This window comes from Suillus clintonianus, assembly GCF_016758775.1.
Source record: "Suillus clintonianus strain FC179 chromosome Unknown DEU56scaffold_173, whole genome shotgun sequence".
Taxonomy (NCBI): domain Eukaryota; kingdom Fungi; phylum Basidiomycota; class Agaricomycetes; order Boletales; family Suillaceae; genus Suillus; species Suillus clintonianus.
In genome coordinates, this window is record NW_024539397.1 from 1 (window position 1) to 14,761 (window position 14,761).

The 14,761-nt window shown below is 49.4% G+C and overlaps 7 protein-coding genes across 7 annotated transcripts; 2 read left to right on the forward strand and 5 right to left on the reverse strand.

The window, feature by feature from the left end:
- Positions 1-1,423: 1,423 nt before the first annotated feature.
- DEU56DRAFT_692623 (uncharacterized protein) lies at positions 1,424-2,048 on the reverse strand (the record flags this gene model as incomplete). The annotated part of the gene is made up of 2 exons (XM_041347164.1): positions 1,424-1,791; positions 1,847-2,048. Coding segments are annotated over 2 exons (570 nt in total), but the record flags the coding sequence as incomplete, so codon positions are not given.
- Positions 2,049-3,283: 1,235 nt separating this feature from the next.
- On the forward strand, positions 3,284-5,927 carry DEU56DRAFT_933869 (uncharacterized protein; the record flags this gene model as incomplete). The annotated part of the gene is made up of 11 exons (XM_041358760.1): positions 3,284-3,332; positions 3,762-3,778; positions 3,834-3,971; positions 4,028-4,110; positions 4,159-4,199; positions 4,275-4,664; positions 4,994-5,071; positions 5,154-5,319; positions 5,372-5,516; positions 5,548-5,680; positions 5,719-5,927. The coding sequence occupies 11 exons, from the start codon at positions 3,284-3,286 to the stop codon at positions 5,733-5,735; spliced, it is 1,257 nt and encodes a 418-aa protein (XP_041201401.1). The 3' UTR covers positions 5,736-5,927.
- A 33-nt stretch (positions 5,928-5,960) lies between these two features.
- On the reverse strand, positions 5,961-8,012 carry DEU56DRAFT_933871 (uncharacterized protein; the record flags this gene model as incomplete). Its single annotated transcript, XM_041358761.1, has 7 exons — positions 5,961-6,186; positions 6,235-6,261; positions 6,318-6,417; positions 6,476-6,715; positions 6,770-6,804; positions 6,860-7,578; positions 7,889-8,012. 7 exons carry the CDS (start codon positions 8,010-8,012, stop codon positions 6,115-6,117), a joined length of 1,317 nt encoding a protein of 438 aa, XP_041201402.1. The 3' UTR covers positions 5,961-6,114.
- Positions 8,013-8,236: 224 nt separating this feature from the next.
- On the reverse strand, positions 8,237-8,818 carry DEU56DRAFT_748989 (uncharacterized protein; the record flags this gene model as incomplete). Its single annotated transcript, XM_041349393.1, has 3 exons — positions 8,237-8,542; positions 8,594-8,662; positions 8,711-8,818. 3 exons carry the CDS (start codon positions 8,816-8,818, stop codon positions 8,237-8,239), a joined length of 483 nt encoding a protein of 160 aa, XP_041201403.1.
- A 1,560-nt stretch (positions 8,819-10,378) lies between these two features.
- Positions 10,379-10,915, reverse strand: DEU56DRAFT_748993 (uncharacterized protein; the record flags this gene model as incomplete). The annotated part of the gene is made up of 1 exon (XM_041349394.1): positions 10,379-10,915. A coding segment is annotated over one exon (537 nt), but the record flags the coding sequence as incomplete, so codon positions are not given.
- A 1,246-nt stretch (positions 10,916-12,161) lies between these two features.
- On the forward strand, positions 12,162-13,055 carry DEU56DRAFT_919594 (uncharacterized protein; the record flags this gene model as incomplete). Its single annotated transcript, XM_041358288.1, has 4 exons — positions 12,162-12,311; positions 12,365-12,455; positions 12,512-12,726; positions 12,786-13,055. 4 exons carry the CDS (start codon positions 12,162-12,164, stop codon positions 13,053-13,055), a joined length of 726 nt encoding a protein of 241 aa, XP_041201405.1.
- Positions 13,056-13,224: 169 nt separating this feature from the next.
- DEU56DRAFT_748984 (uncharacterized protein) lies at positions 13,225-14,605 on the reverse strand (the record flags this gene model as incomplete). Its single annotated transcript, XM_041349391.1, has 2 exons — positions 13,225-13,961; positions 14,230-14,605. 2 exons carry the CDS (start codon positions 14,603-14,605, stop codon positions 13,225-13,227), a joined length of 1,113 nt encoding a protein of 370 aa, XP_041201406.1.
- Positions 14,606-14,761: the final 156 nt, after the last annotated feature.

Sequence of the window (14,761 nt, forward strand, 5' to 3'; positions counted from 1 at the left end):
ACTACTACGCCTCTATGTATGACGCGCCGACAGTCGATCGCAAATGTCATAGCTCGATTTTGGCTCGATTCGGAAAATCTCTAATATTATGCATATTATCACTTGAAGTTCTTGTTCCACTACTCATGATTGATATATATATATATATAAAGTACATAGGGCTATTCTACAAGCTATTATGATACTACTTCATAGACCAACGGAACAATTTGAACGAGTTTTGCGGCCGTCGTGCAAAGACTCAGTCGTCCTGCGTTTTTCTCGAAGTCAGGACCCCTGGCACCGATTTGGTACTAGGTACTGTAGGAGCTGGTGTTCGGGATTCGCCGAATGCCCACCTCTTGATTATGGTCAATAAAACAAAAGAATTACTAATCATTATTCCTAATTGAATTTATGCCACTTTGCTGGTTTGAACTCTCGAGCTTACAACACATCAGCTGAGATCACATGATCAATTCACACACTTTCGAGCATCACTTACCATTAGACTACAGGACCTCATATATATCTAGGCAGTAATTGATATATATACCATATCCATGGACTTAGAATAAAATACAATACTTTCTAAGTCTAATACAATACTCTACCATTAGGATTTTGATAAGGAATGACTAGGGTAGACTGGCAACTTTTTCGATGAAAATCAAAGTTGTAGCCCTTGTGAAGGGTAGTCTTTCCATAGTCTCATGACATTTTTTGGTTAAGATTCTAATGAGTTATAAGCAAAATACTATGAAGTGGTGTGTTCAAGAAAGTTCAGGCACCTAGGGTAGACCGTGGGAATCTTTACGATAAAAATCAAAGTTGCAGCCCTTGTCAAGGGTAGTCTATCTGTAGTCTCATGTCATTTTTTGTTTAAGATCCTAATGAGTTATAAGCAAAATACTACGAAGTGGTGTGTTCAAGAAAGTTCAGGCACACAAATAATGTGACCAATGTTTGCTTATTAAGACTAAGAATACCAACAGGAATACAATAGTAAAGAAAGACATTTCGAGTTTTTGGTTATTAGGGACTAGGATTTTGATTAAGGACCATGATAAGGAATGACTAGGGTAGACCGTGGGAATATTTCCGATGAAAATCAAAATTGTAGCCCTTGTCAATGGTAGTCTATCCATAGTTTCATGACATTTTTTGGTTAAGATCCTAGTGAGTTATAAGCAAAATACTAGAAAGTGGTGTGTTCAAGAAAGTTCAGGCACACAAGTAATATGACTGATGTTTGTTCATTTTACTAATATTAGTGTAGACTATTGTATTAGACTATCGAGTTACTACACTATTACTTAGTAGTGTTAGTCTTGTAAGCCCTGTCAACCTTGTGAGGCCTGTGCAACCTTGTACATGTCTGTGAGGCCTGTGAGGCCTGTCACGAAAATCCTAGTTTGCTGATGTGGAGCAACTGCTGTGTATGGACTGGATTCTGGGCGAGGTAAATGAAGTCCACGAGGACACAGATTGCGTGAACAAATCTGGGTGAAGCAGCACCTGCAATTGAGGCAACAATAGCGCATTGAATGTCTCTGTGCTCGTGGCCTGTCATTTGCTTCACATGCGTGATGCCTTTCATGAAGTGGCACATTCTGAAACATTTATGCTGGATTATGAAGCGAGTATTGAGCTCATAAGTTCCTATGGCCTCCTTGATCCATTTGAGCGGATGGTTGGTGAAAATTTTATGGCCAGTATGCAGGACTTCACCAGCGAGGAAGACAGACAGACATGTGAACAGCCAATCACGCCAGTATGGCATGTGAACTCCCGACAGATTGACAGCTTTGGCTGCTTTCTGGTACTTGTTGAGTTTCTAAGGATCAGTGATTTTGCCTAGATCGACAATGAGTTGTAATGTATGGGTGGAGAATCCCATCACCAAATTGCTCTTGTATTGCCATAGTCAGAGGGGATGAATTTTTACTGACTGCAGCGATCATGCTAGCCTCGGGCAGATTGCATACATAAGTGACGAGCAGTGTAAAAACATAACAAATATATTGGAAAGGATCAGGCATAAAACAACCATCTCCTGCTGTGGCCTTTTGCTCAAACACAAATTTTTTGTTCTCCTCCACAGACTTGGCGGTGTCGTAGTACTTGAGGGTCTTATATGTGTTTGTGTGAATGTAGTGACATGTCATATACCATACACTGAGCCCCTGAATCATATCCCATCTCTCCCAACAAACAATGTCCGGACCTCCGAAACGTAGCCAAGCCATACCTTAACCCTATCCATACCCCTCAGCAGGATCTGCCCTGCTTCCCCTAACCTGTTCAACACAAAGTCCGGATCCCCTATATGTCGGATCTCCTATTTGTCGGACATCCTATACATTGGACCTCCTCCTCCTGCATACCTCGGATGTCCTAAAACGTCGGACCCACTCAGGTCCACTTACCCCCTATTCATCGGACCTCCTATTTTGTTGGATCCCACCCATGTCATCTGCTTGTCCACTTGTCCGCTTGTCCGCTCCTCCTGCATACCTCGGATCTCCCATATGTCGGACCTCCTAAAATGTCGGACCCACTTGGGTCCACTTAACCCCTAAGTGTCAGACCCTAAACATCGGACCTGCTCAGATCCTGAGCCTCAGACCTGTTTAACCCCTAAAACATCGGACCCACTTCACAGTTCATCTCCGTCCCCATTTCCCGTGATCTGCTTGACAGTTCATTTCCGGTCCTGCTCCTATTCTGTTACCCCATTTGTATAGTCCCCTTGTTCTAACCCCTATATGCCCGGATCTGCTTGACAGTTAATATCCGACTTCATTCTTGATCATATCTCCTATGCCCGGATCCATTTGATACTTCATCTCCGTCTCCATTCTCGTTCCTGTATTATTTTCCTTGTGCCTGTCAGTTTAACCTTTCCGTATGTTCCTCTTGTTGACCCAGATCTCCGCTGACTCCTTTCCCGTCACACATGTCCATAGTATATAATACCTTGTAAACTCGTAGTAGTTTCCTCAGTTCAAATATCACCTTAGATTATCCTCATTGCTGTTTCCTGGGACCCGGACCTATTTCCATGGGCCTGGGTCCACTTCCGGCACCCTCCCTGTCCAACCTCTGAGTCCTCGGATTGATTCCTTGTGCTATATCTCCGCCTCTACCTTAGGGTAGTCTACCTCCGTCAGTTTCTACTCTAGACATTGTCTAGTGTAGTCTTACCCCTAGTTTCCGCATTCTCAGACTTCCTGTCGTCCCGTCCCCTCGGACTTCCTGTCTTCCTGTCTTTCCATCCTTACACTTGTCTGTTCTGTCTGCCATGTCTGCCGGACCAAAGCCTCTATTATCCGGCGGACTAATCTGCTTATGTCAGCTGGACTAACCCTATGATCGGCCGGACGAACCCTCCTTATGTCGGCCGACTAACCCTCCTTATGTTGGCCGGACTAACCCCCTTATGTTGGCCGGACGAATTCCCATTACGTCGGCCGACGAACCCTCCTTACCTCGGACGACAAACCCCCTTTACATCGGCCGGACAAACCCCTTTATGTCGGCCGGACTAATCCTCTTATGTCAGCCTGACTAACCCTATTTCCGGCCGGACTAACCCTCTGAAAACCCGCTGGACTAAACCCCTGAACATCAGCCCGAATCTTCCCCACGACAACAAAGCAACGTTTAGATCGCTCTGGGGCACGCTGAGAGCAAAAAAGGAAATTGCGGCATGTCGGCGGCAGGCACGTCCCCCGAAAATCGCTTACTAGCGGGATTGCACAACTGACGGCAGTCTTTAGTGGTCGCGACTTTCGGGGTGCGTTGATCCTCTTCGCTGACACCCTAGAAAAATATGTTGATTGTCTCTGCAGGTCTCGCGTCAGTGGCATGGCTTGTGTGCAGTGTGCACTGTTGAAAACGAGTGCACAGGCTCGTTTGTGACCTCACCCCAATTGCCATCAGAGCACTGGCTTCTCTCGCACGTCAGGATGCTCAGGCGAGTCCTTTTGGTAAGTTTACGATACGACCAAGTTATTTTTGAGCTAACAATAGGCATTGTGGGCAGCCTCAGACGCCGAGGTTTCAAAACACCGTGCCCCATGAACTTCTCCTCCCATTAATGTTCATGGGGCACGGTCTTTTATTGCTGTATGTTCCCTTTGCTCTCCCTTTGCTGCGTGCCCCATGAAAAACCAGAGCCGTTTGCATTCATGGGGCACGGTACTCGATTAGGAATGGTGTGTTTTCTTTTTCACCTCTCACCACGCACCCAGTCACTTACCACAGTGCTCTGTGCTCTGTCACATCTACAGCTCTTGGCAGCCGTCTGATCTGTCAACGGATCACGGCAGCTCTGTCCGCAGAGCTCATCCTCCCCGTCTTCCCACCACCACCCACACTCTCAGGCCACAGGCCCCAACACATCATCATCGGCTGCCTCCACGCACCATCTTCCACGCCTACTTGCCCTGTGCTTCCTCTCGCTAGCGTGCACGGCTATCGCGCACCTTCTCCTTGCACATCGCGTACACCACGCACCGTCAGGACCTGCCGGGACACACCATTGCCTGGGTACGGGGAAGTCCCCACTGTGCACACTGTCTCGTTGTTCGTGAACCCGCCCCATTGCCTGCCGAGCGTGTCGCTCCTTGCTGCTGCATCCCACCCTTTCGTGTCAGAGCCACGTCACACGTGTTTTCGAGGTATGTGACTCTTTTTTAACTTCGTTCCAGCGGTGCTCACCAGAACACAACCAGGGTGACCTGCACAGTCGGCAGCCGAGCCAACCAGTGGTCTTTTTTACATAGCCTGGTAGCTGGAGTTCGTCTTCACGGTATGTCTCTCTTTCTTCGATGTTCCCGCTGCTCCTCCTTGCAAAATGATTTTCTTTGCTGCTGGACTTCTCCAGCAGTGATATTTCAATTATTTTTGGCTATTATGTAAACAACTAACTACCTTGGCAAGGTGTTGTCTCTCGCTGCTGCTTTCAACGACGAGAGACGAGAACTGAGCTGACCTTCTCTTGGGACAGGCTATTACAATGGCGCGGAAGCCTCGACTGACGACAATATCACCTGGAAGGGCCAAGATCGCGCCGCTAGAGAAAGAGGTAAATCACCAATCCTACCCTATCTTCCGTGCAACGAGCTGATACTTTGCATCCCTACTGTGACAGATTGCTGACGAGTGAGTCCGGCTGGACCTCGAAGAGGCTGTATGGTGCGATGAGCACCTCGACAGTCTGATGACGAGCTGCCTTGAGGATTTCCTGGACGACAATGAGTCCGAGCTAGCAGAGTATGCCGCTGGCATTGCACGAGGCAGCATCACTGATCGGACGCGAGACGGGCATGCCAGGTGAGTCAAGCTCCTGATCACTTTCACAGTTGGAATTTACCCTGTCTGACAGAATAATCAAGGCTTATATTGTGTTCCACAAGCAGCACAACACTGAATGGGACCCGACTGCTGTCACGGGTCAAACACCTTATGACATCCGCACCTTCATCACCCACAAGTGTGGCGAGAAAAATAAGGGGTACGAGGGCAAAAGGGTACGTTCTTTGGTGGTTTCCTTTATGACAGGCATCTGACACGAAGGTCACAGCCAGTTCTCAACTGCCGTTTCGACCCGCGCAGCACTCAGTTACTGGTACCGGCACTGTCGACCCAATGAAAGTGTTACCGAGTGGCGCTGTGACGAAACCACTGGCGTGTGGTAAGTGCAAGTCATTGTCGCTGCACATTTGGTTGCAGTCCATGAGACCCAGTGAAAGTCGGACATGGCCATTTCCACGCGCAGCCACGCAAATCTACTGTGGCTATGGCACGTCGAATCGCGTAGTCATGCGTCGGTATCTGCGCTTTCTGTAGCTGCAAAAACGACGCGCATCGGCGCTGGTGTATGCTTTTCGACGCATTGACTACTAAATAGAATTCCGTAGATTTAAATATAACTGCATGTCCCTTTGATATCTTGCTGGCTTCGACGCAAATATACGGAAATCGATGCATTGCAACGTAGCATATGATACGAATCATGCCACTAAAAACCACCTGCGCTCGTACCCGGGCCCGCCCCCGCGCTCACGCTCATACCCGCCCCCGCGCTCGCGCTCGTACCTGGCCCTTCTGCCTGATGCTGCCGCCGTGCTAGAACAATGTACTGCTGGAGAACTTACTGATCACTTCGACAGTGCTGCCGGTCCAAATGCCATCAGATATCTGGAAAGGAGACACATCAGTACACTGGGAAAACATGGTAGCGCTCACCAGTTTTTTTGCGTCTGTTTCATATTTCTGAAGGAGAACACTACGAGTTAGTAATGCAAATGGCAGAACGAAGATAAACACACCTCCTGACGGTCTTTTCCCAGCGAGTCCCAGTATAATTTGAAATCCCGAGAGTAGCCATTGGGTGCGAGTTGTTTGAGCCAGCGATGTGCGCAAAGGTTTCTGTAGTGGGGCTACGTTAGCAACATAAAATGAGAATATTAGTATTAGCGAGACTCACCTCCCGTTCTTCGTAGTCGCAGGGCGGAAGTTTTTGCTGGTAGGGCCAGGCTTTCCTTGCGAGTCTGCATTAAGAGTATCTGCATGAGGTGCGATTGCATCGTCTGCAGACAGCGTTGGTAGCGTAGTGTCGACGGGTGCTGCGGTTGGTAACATATTGGCGGGAGCAATCGAGGGCGTTGGCAAAGCATCACAAGGCTCGTCATTTTTCTTTTCCTTGAGGCGGATAATGGCATCTTTTCTGAAAGCCAAAGTTCGTCAATGTAGTAGGTATATCGAGCAGAAAATCACTTACAAAGGGTTTCGAAGTGGAGCAAATAGGGTTTTCGGCTGTCGCGAATAAAGTAGTTCAGATCGCATGAATGCAGATAACTACTGAACTTACTGGATTGTTTGTCTGAGGCCTTGGGCTCGGCGACAATGGCACCAAAAGAGATGATGAAGGTGGATCAGCAGACTCGGTATTTGAAGAAGAAATCTCGGGTGGCTCTGAGTCGCGAGCCTCTAAATTCGTGTCAGCTGTTTTCGCACGTTTCGAATCGTGTTGACATGTATCGGCAGACTCGACCATCTTCGCCTTTCGCTTTTGTGGTTTTACGCGTGGTTTCATCTCCTCAGGGTCAGTAGACGAAGAATCTCCTTCCTTGAGATGAGTGGATGCCCATGATGGGTAGCGGTCTCTAGCGATGTGCTCGATCTTCCAGTACCTGTCGCAAAGGGCTAATTCGGGGTGTAAGCGAGACACTTCTTTGTAGAGAGCGTTGCGAGCATCGGGGATTGCTCGACCCCATGAGATCGGCGCTATTCCACGTTGTCGGAGGCCAAACCAGACCGCGCGAAATGTCTTCATGATGGCACGTTGCTCGGATGCTGTGACAGGGTCCCCATTTGTATGCTCGAGGAAGGGTAATGATCCCCGCTGGTCGCCTTGTGCATCAGCAGCGCTGTCCCATTTCTTGAAGTCTTCGTGAGTCCAAAAATTGACGAGAGGGTAGTCCTCCTTTCGTAGACCAGTGACAGGGTTGCAATCAATAGCATCAGTCTTGACGGGGATTTTGAGTGGTTGAAGTAGTGTATCAGAGCCTGAATACAAAGAAATGTCGTCTGATAGTGAAAGTGAGTGCGATAAAGTTTCAAATGCAGCTCTAAGCTTGGGGTTTGTTAAGCTGCTGAAGATAACGGGAGAAAACAAACTGATAAGCATCTCGGGATGCAGTAAGGGTCAAAATTTGACGATTCAAATGTTCATTGACAAATCGCAGACGAATATTTTCGTCTTGGACTTGTGCGAATGTATGCTGTGAGTGATTATATGCGCTGTTTTGAACATAATACAACATATTCAATCTCACTGTATTGTTTGGAAAGCTTCCACCGTGATGCAAAAGGCCATTCCAGCCTTGATTCAGCTGACCCTGCGAAGGTACGAGAAAGGGTGATTGTGCACTAGCATGGCCCGGGAGCTGGTGGTTATTGTTGTATAGTTGATTCATGCGGCTGAAATCTTGAGCCTGAGGCTGGTAGTGTTCATCAGACATGACAGACATAGCAAAATAATTGAGAACCGAATGAGCGAAAATTGTGTGGAGGTATTAAGCAAAGGGGCATCAGTATCGTCCAAGGGTGGTTAGAATTCTGCCTCCGCTGGAATATCCCGTTATGGGTCCTCGAGTCGGTGGCTTTCATTTACAGTACCAAGTCCTTCGTGTAGCATTTTTATCAAATACCCCAATGCCTATTGAAAATTTCGGAACAGGTACTTCTATTCTTCTCGCTCATTATCGTTATCGTCCTCTTCAGCAAATACTCCGGTATATGATACATCGAGCCCGGTCTTTTCAACAACAAAGACTCGGTCCTCGGTAACTCCAGATGGTAAAGTAGGCCGATGAGGTATAACTGCGACGACGGCCTGGATATCGGTGACATCTACAACACGAAGGCCAACTTCACCTTGATTCGTGCAAGACCAAACTGTCTGGTGCGACAATTCAAGAAGCTGTTTGTCAGGTGCGGAATATAATGAAACAAGTGCGACAGTCCTGAATCGCCATGCTGCCTGTGGACCCTGTAATCGGCGGACAAAATCTTCAGGGTCCTCGTCATCACCAGGTTCAACATCATTTCGAATGGCGAGCTGCGTGAAATATTGGACCTCCCCATAGCAAGTTGTTCCATCAATCTCGAGCTGAGAATATCAATTAATTTGAGAACATGCAATAAATATATGAAGTACCTTGACGTTTCGCGACATTCGCGTTTTTTCTAGAGGTCGCAGTGCTTCCTTCCATGCTGAACGGGCCACTTGTCCATTTGGGAGCCGAAGGCGCGACCACCGATACATTTTAGGTGCATTGCGGCCCAGAAATTCAGATATGAGTCTTTTCTCCGTGTCTGTGTCTGGATACCTTGCCCGCTTCTCTCGTGCTCGCAGTAAAATGTAGCCATCTCCAACATCAAACGAATACCGCGGATGGAGATTAGAAGGTGGTTGGAGATGGGGGAACATCGCTTTCATGGCATTTATTTGACACCGGATGAGGCAAACTTGAGTTAGACACGCATAGGGAAGTTTGGGTTGGCGAAGATCAAATTCGATATCTGCAAACGTCCTCTCCATTGTCCATTGCGAAGAGCAAATAGGCGATCCGACACGAAGGCATTCAGGTGCGAGATGATTTGATAGGTGAGCACAAGGCCGGATGAAGTGAATACGGTCAGCTCTACGTTGATAGTACAAGTTTTCGAACTCGAGTTCCCATTCCGCAAACAGCGTGAAAGCTTCGGTGACTTGGGCAGGGGTGATGCTGTATTGACTCATAATTCGCAGTGCTTGTGTGAACTTGCAGAAATTCTGCCAGTATTTTTGAGGGAGAACACCGTGCAGCAGTGCCGGTGCGAGCCCAAAAAGCCACGTAATGAATTCACGGGCTTTGTAGTGAGTGTTGATCTTCTCTGTGGGGTTGCGAGGAGGGTTGTCGAACGAGCCTGGTAAGTATGGCTGACAAGCAGCGACGGCTCGACCATGTGCGTCCCAGGTATCATCGACAAGGACAGCCCAGTCCCAGGTCGAATCATCGTCTGTTGGGCTGCAAAGTATCAAGCCGCGCCATAGGTCTGTAAACAATGCTGCCATATTGGCACCAGAGAAGTGCATTATCTCCGTAGAGAAACACTCGGGGATACCGAGAATGTGTCTCGTCTCTAAACCAAGGAGGATACTCGGTCCTACGATACCCGTATTCAGCCTATTGGCCTCGTACTGCGACTGCCTGCTGGATCCCATCAAAATACGAAGCCTCTGAATGTAGTTCTCGGAGGTTCCTTGAGAAGTATCGGCTGGGTGTAGGTCACCATGGTTGCATCCGCGAACATCATAATTACGAGGCTGCAAGAGGACAGGATAATAATGATTGCCGCGAGGTTTACGACGCCCCTCAAGGCCACAAAGCATGCGACAGCCATTTTTGCCATTGTGGCCAACGAGATTGCTTATGCAGACCAGGCCTGGTCCATCTGCACAGGCGAGGATGAGAAACGGGTTCGAGATGAAGATGATATCACGCCACGCATCCCAAATAACGAGCCCTGCTTTCTGAATTGAAGCGAGGTGATGAAACCCGGGAAAGAAAAATGATTGCATATATTTGGGTTTGTTCGGACCAGGAACTACAGTGCCAGGAAGAACGTGCTGCTTCTTGTAGCGACGATCGGGAGGTATGTCAACAATGATCCAGATGTAGACCCAACAGTCTGACTGTTTGGTCTCGTACAATTGAGCTCCGTCAACCGATATAACAAGAACCATGTCCTCCGGTTTGATGCGGCCATGACGAACAGCATCAAGGTATGACGACCCAGTGATGATGTCGTCGTAGGCTATGGGAAGACCATCATTACGTTCCAACTGCTCAATTATCTCCTGCGTGCGGCGACGGCGGTAGTGCATCTGACGAGCACTATCAGGATGCTGCCAGAGAGCCTGAAGCTGTGGGCCAATAGGGAAGGTATGGAATACCTGCTGAGGCTGCTTGACTCGGCCTCCACTCAGCTGAAGCTTAATGGGGTCATATCGTGGCTTCTGACACATCGGACATTCGTCAAGCTCAGCGTACGGACCGACAAAGGCCACGCAGGAGTCGATGCACATATCCTTGATAATAGATGTCACTCCCGAGAGGTCGCTGATGATTTTTTTCACCCGGTGTAGACTTGGTATATCATCCTCGGGATGTCGCGCGAGAGTAGCAGCACGAGTCTTATGAAAAGCATCTTCTGATGAGTGCTCGAGGGCGAGAAAAAGGGAGACACCATACTCGATGTCAGCACTACCAAACTCTGGTTGACGTCTTGGTGGGTTTCGCAAACGTTCGAGTGCATCCCCTGTGAGTCCAATCCCATCATCTAGCGATGCCTCCCGAAGAGCAAGAATAAACTTCATATCACGTTGTAGATCTGGGAGACGAGCATTGCGAGCAAGTTCCTCAAAATCAAGGTCGGAGAAAGGATCTCGCCATTCTTCAAATTGCTGGGGGGGGTGATTTGGATTATCAGGAGGAGGGGGATTGTCATTGCCGGGAGGAGGGGGATTGTCATCGCCAGGAGGAGGGGGATTGTCATCGCCAGGAGGAGGGGGATTGTCATTGCCGGGAGGAGGGGGATTGTCATCGCCGGGAGGAGGGGGATTGTCATCGCGAGGAGGAGGGGGATTGTCATCGCCGGGAGGAGGGGGATTGTCATCGCCAGGAGGAGGGGGATTGTCATCTCCGGGAGGAGGGGCATCACGAAGGGGAGTGGCATCGCGAGGAGGAGGGGCATCACGAAGGGGATTGTCATCGCGAGGAGTACTAGTAGCGCCTCGAGGATCTTCATTCTGCAAAATACTATTAGAATCATTGTCCTATTGAATTTTAAACAATAAAGGACATACCATGCGTCTTCGTTTAGTGGATATATTTGAACCACCAACTTGCAAATCGGTTGGCCGTTTCAGACTGCGAAATTCATCTGATAGTCCTGCACACCGTATGGCTGCCTTCTCGTCTTCACCGGCCTCCTTCAAATGATTTTGCCAAGTTCGCAGTGACCTGAGCGGTGTTCGGATTCCGAGGCAGTATTTCGTGCAAACGCACCAATGCACATCTGACATTGGCAAGATGATATGGGATATGCTAGACAAAATATAACTTAGTACTAGCACGCGCGAAAAGTACCCAAAGGCTTACCAGTATTTTGGTTGCTTCTTGTAACAAAAGTGCAGTGTGCCAGCTCCGCCTTGTTATGCTTTTCGCCCCCCGGCACACCAAAGGGAGTTACACGGCAAGGTGGGCAGAGCTCTGAGGACACAAAGTTGTGATGCGCAGCCAGCACCGTGAGGTGAGTTGATCAGTTCTACAGTGAGACTGAGGTGCACTGATGCGACGTTGTTGAACAGATGTTGAACGTTATAATGTTACGCTGCTGCGTCGCTGGCAGGCTGCACACTGCGCAGTGCATACGCGTTCGATCAACACAACTGATCACATGATCAAGCTAAGTCTAATTCCGTCGAAGTAACGATAATTTACATTTATAAAATCTAATTCCATAGTTCTACGTGGAAATGGCCATGTCCGACTTTCACTGGGCATGAGACATCATTGAGCAGCCATGGCCTCCCCACACGAGCTCGAGCTGTGTCAGAATTCATGATCGGGCTAGAGAAGATGAAGGCCAGGTCTGGTGAGGTATCACAGTCTGCGCGTGCCCTTCTGCGTGAAGACATGCACCGCCTCAATGACTACTGCATGAATGCTACTTGCATGCCTGAGGAGAGAAGGTGGGGAGTCGTTCGCTATGTACGTGCACATGGTTGCATCACTTGTTCTTGCACCCGACAATTACTGTGCAGGCAGCCTATCTCTTTGCGTGGCTGATGCTGCTTCAAATCGAGGAGGTAGTCACCCTTGAATTTTCGAGTGTTGAGATCATTCCAGGCGAGCGTAGGTGCTAAACCACTAGGCTCTTCTTTCTGTTGTCTGACATCCACACCTAATAGGAGCGTATGTCGAGATTCGCCTCAAGACCCGTAAATCTGCACAGACTGGTGTCCTGCACACTTGGCGCCTGTGGGCAAATGATGCTGACCCGAGACTTTGCCCTGTGCGAGCTCTTATCCGGATCGCATGCCTCTATGGTTCTCGTGTGCCACTGAGGGGTCCCCTCTTCTTGCGCATCGGGAAGTTTGGTGACATCCTGCTTGATCAGCCTGTGGTAGGTCCCACTCGACTGTGATCATTAAATTGATGTCACGACAAGCTGATGTTCTGCAGTCCACCAGCATTCTTAGCCGTGCCCTGACAAGTGACCTTCAGGGACTTGCATACTCATCCTGGGCACTCTATGGTACACACTCATTCCGACGACATGGCTGTCAGCACCGCATCCGCAACTGCAACTTCGACGTGAGCATGGTTGCTGCCTGGGGTGGCTGGTCACAGGTCGAGGCATTGACCATGTTCCGTTACTTCTACTCGCCCAATGACAACCACGAGCACATGGTTGAGTACGACCGTAACGATAAAAAGCGGGCGAAGTTCTAATATCGAGAGATCCTATTAATTTTACAAGAGAGTCCATCATATTCATCAAACTCTAGTCTAATCTCCCAAGTAAAGTAGTGAGACGAAGCAGCATGATTTAATTTGTTCACATTCATCCTAATTGCCTTGGGGGTGCCTTCTTGTTCCCGTACCACTCCTTCCCGAGTTCTCACCAGACATACCAGTCATTTCTATCCCCCCAGACAGCCCTCCACAACTCATCGGAGAATTCACCACTCGCTGGGTCAACATATCTGGTATTCCTTCTCTCGTCCCGCAAGTCCTTCTGACAGCGAGGGATGGCTTCGACAACCATTCGCAATGCTACCAGTGTTGGCTCACTAGCACCCCGCCGCTTCTTGCTCCCAGAGGCAGCAGAGACCGTGAAAAATTCAAAAAAGCAATGTTTGTCACCTTTGAAAGCACCGGCGAGCAGGCCATACAGCCGCTCGCGCTTCGTGATCTTGCCCTTGAGATGCCCCCACATCTCGTCGGTGGCTCTGCCATCTCGGGGGCCATAGTGTTCACGCACACGGCTCACTGTTCCATCTTCGACCTGTTGAATAGCGTCACGGAGGTCCTGGGCACGCTGGATGCTCTCCATGTCAAGCTGGCAGCTGTTGAGTACCGCCACGTCATTGACAGTGCGGGGCAGGACAACAGGAGCCTCGGTGAAAAGTGGCACCGACGAGCCAGGAGACATCTGCACGGTGGCAGTATGGTTGGGTGCAACAAATGGAGGAAGTGCTGAGCCGTCCCCTCGAAGTACGAGTGGCATTGACCCAGGTTGGGCAAAGATCGTGACAGGGTGCACAGACTGAGCCATTGATGTGGTGGGCACCAGCACCTGCAATTGCTGAGAGATCAGCACGAGAAACGGGAGAAACATACTAGTAGGGCTCATAACTCACCTGTGGGATCATCTGAGTGGCAGGCAGTTGTGCAGCGGCATTGCCCAAGCCTGACAGACGTGAGATTGCAGTCGAATCTCCATCGCGGGCGGCTCCAATGAGCGCGGAGATCGTTTCATTGTTTTCCGTCTGTGTTCGCCCATCGAGAGAGAAAGGAGATGGGGGTAGCGGATGGCGTGGTATGCACAGTGAGATTCGCCAGCAGCTTGACAGCCTCCTGCAGAAGGCTCGCATTGCAAGGTTCTGTATTTGCAGGGTTGAACAACACATCAGTCGAGAGTTCAGGAACGCAGAAGACGACGTACCGGAAGATCCGTCGGATAGGAAAAATTCCTTTCCACAAGCGGCCGCGCTGCTCCACTCTTCCCCGAGCTCCTGGAGCCAGCTGAACTGGCGTTGCTTGATATGGTCTTCGTGTGTCTTCGGCACGACAGCAGCGACAACTGGATCCTCAGCCAAAAGGTCGAGGCCATAGTAGTTTGTGAGCCTCTTCCGCTGCTCGTCGATATGGCCGTTCTTCGTCACAACCCTCTTCCCTGCAGCGGTGTTGGCCTGACCGATCCAGAATGCGACCTCCGCACCCTTCGCCTCCTTCAGCAATGCACACGTCAAGCCGTCCGGAAGTGGAACACTTGTCATTCAAGTTGTCGAGAGATGACTCGGGGGTGTGTCGTCGATTTGCAAGACTTGAAGAGAACGAGAACGAACGAGAACGAGGGAGGGGAAGAGAACTTGAGCTGGCGCAGTTTTAGTGTGTCAACGAGCGAGAGAAACGGCGAACGAGCTCACCCATTA